This window comes from Quercus robur, chromosome 6 (assembly GCF_932294415.1).
Source record: "Quercus robur chromosome 6, dhQueRobu3.1, whole genome shotgun sequence".
Classification (NCBI taxonomy): domain Eukaryota; kingdom Viridiplantae; phylum Streptophyta; class Magnoliopsida; order Fagales; family Fagaceae; genus Quercus; species Quercus robur.
Genome location: NC_065539.1, coordinates 2,430,016 through 2,437,064, shown reverse-complemented (window position 1 = coordinate 2,437,064; position 7,049 = coordinate 2,430,016). Strand labels below are relative to the sequence as shown.

Genomic DNA, 7,049 nt, shown 5'->3' with positions numbered 1-7,049 from the left:
GAGAATCTCACAGTTGAATTGCATGTTTTATATGTTTTTAATATGCATGTCAATTTTCATGCCAATCGGACGTAATTTACCATTTGATCCATAACCTCATTTTTTAAGCATTATTTTAAATTACAAAAACTCAAATTTAAATAATTGATTGATGATATTGCCACTGATTTTTGATTATCTTTAAATTTTACAAGTATAGAGAATATACAAAAATAATGTAATTTAACAGTAAATTTATCAAAATTTATATCCAATTAAAAAATATTAAGTGATATAACATTAGTTCAAATTACACCACTTTAATCAAACCCATTAAAAAATGATTATACGCATACATATGTATATATTTTTTAATTCTTGGCATTGACGAATTGAAATGCTTACGGCGTGAGCAAGATGAGGAATAATCCACAACGTTTAAGTTTAGTGAGCTCAAGTATCCATTTCAAGGAAACAGAGTATTGTTCTAAAAACCAATAGACTATCGCCACGTCTTCAATCTCTAATAGCTAAGCCTAGACCCAGACTTGGCAGTCAACGGCGCGAGTCGGTTATAACTTATAACTTACTAAACGGTCAAATCCGTGTCTCTCTCTCTCCATTAAAAAAAAAAAAAAAAAAAAAAAAAACACAATTCCGTGTCTCTCTCTCTCCTCTTCCCCTGAAGCTTCAACCTCACTCTCCATTGATCAAATTTCAGAGACTCAAAAACTTTCAAACTTTCAAATCCCTCTCCTTTTTTTTTTTTCTCCAATATTACCAAAAACGCAAAAACTCATTGTACTTGCGAAATTCATATACTTTTTATTTGATTTCAATTGATTAGAATTTCAAAGATGCAACAGAGCGATATCAACGCTTCAAATTACCAATATTATCAACCTCCTCACTCCCATTTCCAAAACCCTAACCCTAACCCTAGCTTTGATCACGATCTCAATCCAATGCCTAATACGTATGCCTCTGCTCCTCCGATTCCATATTCCGATGCCGATTTTTCCTCTGCATACCCTCCATATCCCCTGAATCCACAAAGCTATGATCCTTCGAGCTATATCCACAATTTTGATCCCAATCCATCGTTTTCGGATAATTCGTATTCGTCTCCATACGCAAGCAATTTTGCACCATCGACGCCGAATTATGATGAGGTTTTGGGTCGTGGTGGAGTTTATGCTTATGATGGTGGTAATATTGCCGGGTCCGAGGACTCCGGTAGGTTAGCTTTCGACGATTATGGAAGGCCGATAAAAATGTCGGGTCCGGAAGACCGGGTTGGTCAGGGACATTCGGGTAAGGTTATCAAAGCAATCCCAAAGACGGAGATGGAGGAGGAGGAGGATGTGAAGAGCGGTGTTCGGAAGTTTCGCGTGCAGGTGTTGGCTGAAAATGGTGGGCAGAGCGATATGGATGTGCTTTGCCAGGTTTGTGATGATCAAAATGGAATTCCAGCTTTATTTGAATTTAATTTTAATCTCTCTAAGTGTTTGTTTATAAGCTGTGTGGAAAATTTGAGTTATGCATTTATATGTGGAAAATGTTTGAGCAAAAAGTTTGACTTGAGAAATTTATCGAATTGATTAATTGTAGTGTTGGATTTCGGATTTTGATTGGTATATGTTGGTATTTATCAAGTCATATGCCCTTTTTAACCATTTACACCAAACACCCTTGATGTGATGGTCACTTAACAAATATAAATACTTGTAGAGTGTGGAGGGTAATGGCCGGGATTCAAGTTTTCAGGAAAGAAATTCACACATATATACACTTAGATTAGTAGAATTCTATATTGTAAATAAAATAAAAAATTGGATTATCTCGTTACACTTCTGAATTGTTGATGACTCCATTATAGATTGGATTGGATGGAATCCGAATGCTTGATCCTGCCACCAGTCGGACATTGAGAATATACCCACTTGAGACAGTGACGGCATGGGAAGTAAGTTGGTTTCTTTAGAGATTTTTGCGTGAATGGGCATTAACTAACTTCAAAATATTTTCTTGAAGAATTTCTTTGGGACTTAATTGCATTCTCATATAGGTTCTTGATGCATCAGTCTTTGCATTTTGGGCCAAAAGTTCCATTGACATGGAACCAAGATGTATTAGGCTGTATTCAAACAGCTACACTACAAATGCCATTCTGGACATGGTGACAGCAGCAGTGGCTCAGGTTAGGGGATCTGACAGTATTTTTTTTTTTTTTACCATTTAACATTGTGTTTGACATGGGCATAAATACAAGGTGATTGTTTGTATAAGACCAAAGAAAGAGAGAGAGATGCAATGATTTACTCATGTAAGCTTAAATTCACTCTCTTTACTGTAAAGCAGCTCAATGAGATGGGTGGAAACAATAAACCTTCAGACTCTTTTAAGGCGTCTGACCACTTGTTGGAGAAGAAGAAAGGCTTTGGTGATTGGATGAACTTAGTAAAACCAGGGAATGAGGAGAAAGATCATTGGGTAAAAATTTACTCCTGCTTTCAACATTTTATGAATTTGCTCAGGATACGCATGGTCTTACAACCTGCTTGCATGCTAAGGCCAGCCTATTACATTCTCATACCAATATTATTTGCATATTTGTTTAGAATCTTTCGCATGCTTTAAGTTATTTATACATTTAAGCTCCATTTTTTATTTATTACAAAATAAATCTATCTTGTCAATCAACATGCATTTACAGGAAGTGGCTTGAGTATGATGTATGTTTGTTATCACTGGCAAAATCTTGTTGTGTTTTGTTGTTGTTGAGCCTGTATGTTATTTTTTTTTGCCTATTACACGTAAATTTGAGGACATTTTATCCTGTTAACTAGGGTTGTACCCATTTTTGTGCTTTTTAATGAATTTCTTTACATATGAATTTTTTTTTTTCTATTAATGTGCATGTCTGAATATAGTTTTTTTTTTTTTTTTTTTTTTTTTGCATTAATAATCAACCTCTGTTGATATATTAATTCATTATCTCTGTTTTTCCTTCTTTTCTCAACAGGTTCCGGATGATGCAGTCAACAAGTGCTCAGCATGCAGCTTAAGTTTTGGAGCTTTTGTGCGAAAGGTTTTAGTCATTACCAATTTTGTTTACTGCCAGTGGCAGGATTTGCTTGGATTAATACTCATGCTTTTTATACACGATACTTATAGAACCTTTTCCCATCTTTAGCATCACTGCAGGAATTGTGGGGATATTTTTTGTGATACGTGTACCCAAGGTAGAATTGCTCTCACTGCAGATGACCAAGCTCCACCTGTTCGAGTGTGTGACCAATGCATGGTATGAATTTGTGATATTATTGGTTCTCCCTTTCATAGTGTTTTATCTAATTTTCCTAATCATTTTATTGAGAAACAGTTGGTTTAATAAATCAAATGATGTTTAAAAAAAAAATTCTAAGAATTTGCTGATAGTATATTATGTTATGCTCTATATATTATTTATATATGGCAGTATTAAAAAATTATAAACATAGCTCAAGATGCAAATGAAATGTTTTAGAAATTAATGGATGTATAACAACAACTGTGTATCAAAACTTTATAAATATGTAGTAAGATTAAAAAATATATGTTAATCTTGTTTGACCCTTTTGTTCTATTTTCTGCCCTTCAAATCTCACAGATTTTTGGGTTAGGTTTTGCTTTTCTGAACTTGTGTATATTATTGCTGCAATTGTGAACCTAACACCCTTGTAAAACCATTTTAAGTTATATCATGCCATAGTGGTGCAACCATTGCTGTTTGCTTCTCATGGACTAAACCCCATCCTGAATCTAGTCAGCTTCATCACAAATGCACCCTTCATGCTGCAATTCATTTCATGAATTCCATCTCAATTGGCATGTTCAACTCATTTCAAATTATTGTATTTTTTGGTGTTCTTTTACAGGCTGAAGTTACTCAAAGGCTGAGTTATGGGAGGGAAACATCTGAAGGAAATGCTAAAATGCATAGTCACGAAGATCTTGCAAAGAAGCTTCAGGTGATATGAGATTGCATTATTGCTGCTATATCTTTGCTTCCTTTTTTATTTTGCATTTTTTTAACCTTAACATGAATCCTAGGAGCAGTTGGGTTTTCTTCTTATTTTAAGGTTCTTTATAAGTTGCCTTGTGCAACCCTCTACAGATGTTTTTCTTACAACTGCATGGTTGATTTCCAAAGTTTCCTCTAGAGCAAGGTAGAGGTGACTTTTGGGTTTCAAAGCAATGGTTGCTTTTAAGAAAGAAATAATAATTGTGTAGTAGTCATGTCTTACAGTTGGATTATAAGTTCTTACCGGTAGGAACTATACTTTTGTCTTCTTGCCATAAATGTAGTAGTGTTTTATAATTAAATTGGCTGTTTCTGTTTATAATCCTTAAATTATGAGGATGATAGGAAGTGCATCAGTATAATAGATCACTAAGCAATGCCAGCTAAATCAGTGGGAAATTTCAGTTTATGAGGCTGATGTAATATGATACAGATATTATCAAGGAGTAAAGCTTTCATGAAAACCATGATTTGGGCTGAATAGATACTTGATGTACCTTTGTCTTCACAGTAGCGCCTTTTGTATTCAACTGACATCAATTGTGCTTTAAAAATATGGAATCAACTTTGATAACTCATATTTGTTATGTAGCATAGAGAAAGTGATGTCAGCAAAGACGTGACATTACCAAATTTTGAATGTGTGAGACATTACTTTTAAAATATTCATGTTTACTAATGCATACTTGTTTTTCATGTGGTTTGTGATCTGTAACAGGAGGAGATGGGAAGAAATCGCAAGACATCAGGTAGTCATCATTGTTGAAAATTTTGTCATAAGAAGTAGCAATGTGGATAGCAATCTTCTCTTTGTTCTACTTAAATGAAAACGGGGGTTTGGGGGGGTGGGGGGGAATGAAGGTCAAGAGGATGAAAAATGGGAGTTTTCCCTTGTTTGGTGTGGTGGAAATGAGGGAGGACGGAAAAGGGGGAGGATGGAGTTTTCCACCTGGGCCCACCAAGAAACCTTCCTCCTAGATTGGGAGGAAAAATGGGGGAGAAAATGTTTATTACATGGACTTTTATTTATTCAAATATTATTTTCTATTCTTTCACTTTCTGATCCTCTCTACATGAGGAAATATCTGAAACATTTTCTATCCTTACACTTTCTATCATTCCTACATTTTTTATCCGCTCACTTTTCCATTCTCCCAACCACACAAGGGAAAACTGAAACAGTTTATATCCTTTCACTCTTTTATTATTCCTACATTTTCTATTTTCTCACTTTCAATCCTCCCAACAAAACAGACCCATAAGAAAATGCACCTCCACTCCTCTGTTGGTGGCACCAGGCAGGGTTCATGGTCCAAGGCCTATGAGATATATTGATAGTTTTCTAGATTTCTCTACTATCTGATCTATACAAATTTGGCCTAAGATCTACTTGGTGAAATATTGTTATTCCAGATGGTTGTGTGAAGCATAATTTGTTGTGGTCATCAGGCTTAATGCAATCATTAGTTCTGTGTCTTTCAAAGTATCTTTCATCTGCCCACTAAAGTATATGAACTTTTACAGGTTTGGAGTCTGATGGACCTGGGATGCAGATGAGCGAGGTTGCCTGTCCAATTTGCACTGTCCATTTGAAGGTTCGCTATCCTTGCCACTTTCTTATTGCTGATTATTATCATGTGTACCTTTGCCCTTTCTTAGTTTTTGTTTTGTTTTCTTTATCCCCCGTTTTTCCACGATGAAAATCAAACTGCTTTCATCAAATGGTTGTTTGAACTTCTAAAGCTTTTAATAGTTTGTGTGGCAAAGTTTTCACCTCTATTTTGACAATAATCTTGAAGTGGTTCCATTATGTGGATTCTTTCTTCAGGTTCAGGTTCCGAGCACTGGTTCTGAGACTATAGAGTGCAGTGTTTGCCAGCATCCGTTCCTTGTGAGTGCTCATTAGCCTGCCATGCCTCTTTAATTCTTGACATCAATACCAAGACTGATATACCATAAGAGTTCATACTCCATACTTCCCTTGTATGTAGTTGATTGTTTCAGCCTTGTAATATGTATATTTTGTTCGATGAAAGTTATCAATTTCGCCCCATAGCTATTTCTGATAGTGTCCCTGTATTCATTTTGAGATCTTTGTTCTTTACCCATTCATGGGTTGTATGAACAATAACGTATATTGTTAAATTATTTATTTATTTATTTATTTATTTATTTTTGGTGTTCAATGTTGGAGTCTTTTGTGTGTGGATACATGTCTGCCGTTGGATGAATGTATTTGGTAGCTCCAGGTTTTTTTTCGAGAGTTAAACTCACAACTCGACACTGGGCCAAAAGTAACTCTCACAATCGACACTGGCCCAAAGAAGAGCAATGGGTATTGGTGCACTTTTAGGCCTACAAAAGAAACCAATCCAAAAATGAAAACAAAATGATATGTTTTCTAGCGGTAAAAACAACCAGTATAGTTCCTTCTAAGAGAAGAGATGAATGAGTGAGACAACTTACTAATAACAAAAAAAATGAATCAAGTGATAGTAAAGTTGTAAACCAAAATGAGTTCTTCCAAGATGATTTCTGATCAAAGGGAACTTTATAAGTGTGATTGGAGGGGGAGAATGTGACCAATCGTACACAAAGGAGGGTAGAGCGAATCCTCTCTGTATATTACTTTTTATTATTGCTTTATAGATTTGGTGACTTATTGATTTTGTGGTGTGAACCTTCCAAATTGTGATCGCATAAGTTGGTTAATTGGTAACTGTTAGAGATATATTAGCCCATTAGCATAAACTCAAGCCTAGTTCTACTTTGTGTGCAAGCCAAGCCTCCCACTTGTATTACAAGTCTATTAGTCTAGGGTTTAGTCTACTATATATACATGTTATGGTTCATTGTAACACATGTTTTGTATTATACTTTTATATAATAAAGATGTAGCCCTTAAGAGTTTCTTCCGTTGACATAGGCCGTAAGGCTGAACCATGTAAGCCTTGTGTTCATGTGTTCCTATTTTATGCTTTTCTCTTTCGCATATATTCAAGCA

General features: G+C 35.3%; 1 protein-coding gene across 2 annotated transcripts; it reads left to right on the top strand.

Moving 5' to 3' along the window:
* The first annotated feature begins 616 nt into the window (after nucleotides 1-616).
* On the top strand, nucleotides 617-6,212 carry LOC126690564 (protein FREE1-like). 2 transcript variants are annotated; one of them, XM_050385759.1, is made up of 10 exons: nucleotides 617-1,424; nucleotides 1,859-1,945; nucleotides 2,048-2,179; nucleotides 2,338-2,472; nucleotides 3,005-3,070; nucleotides 3,176-3,286; nucleotides 3,900-3,992; nucleotides 4,764-4,794; nucleotides 5,570-5,640; nucleotides 5,874-6,212. In XM_050385759.1, the coding sequence occupies exons 1-10, from the start codon at nucleotides 837-839 to the stop codon at nucleotides 5,949-5,951; spliced, it is 1,392 nt and encodes a 463-aa protein (XP_050241716.1). In that variant the 5' UTR covers nucleotides 617-836; the 3' UTR covers nucleotides 5,952-6,212. The 2 variants fall into 2 exon arrangements, with proteins under 2 accessions (XP_050241716.1, XP_050241717.1); XM_050385760.1 differs by having other exon boundaries at nucleotides 619-1,424; nucleotides 2,341-2,472.
* Nucleotides 6,213-7,049: the final 837 nt, after the last annotated feature.

What these genes read in the sequence shown, in the direction of transcription:
- LOC126690564 (XM_050385759.1), top strand. Translation starts at nt 837, where the DNA reads ATGCAACAGAGCGATATCAACGCTTCAAATTACCAATATTATCAACCT. An exon ending in TGACAGCAGCAGTGGCTCAG is followed by an intron (nt 2,180 to 2,337) that starts GTTAGGGGATCT and finishes TTTACTGTAAAG; the next exon opens with CAGCTCAATGAGATGGGTGG. An exon ending in ATGAGGAGAAAGATCATTGG is followed by an intron (nt 2,473 to 3,004) that starts GTAAAAATTTAC and finishes TTTTCTCAACAG; the next exon opens with GTTCCGGATGATGCAGTCAA.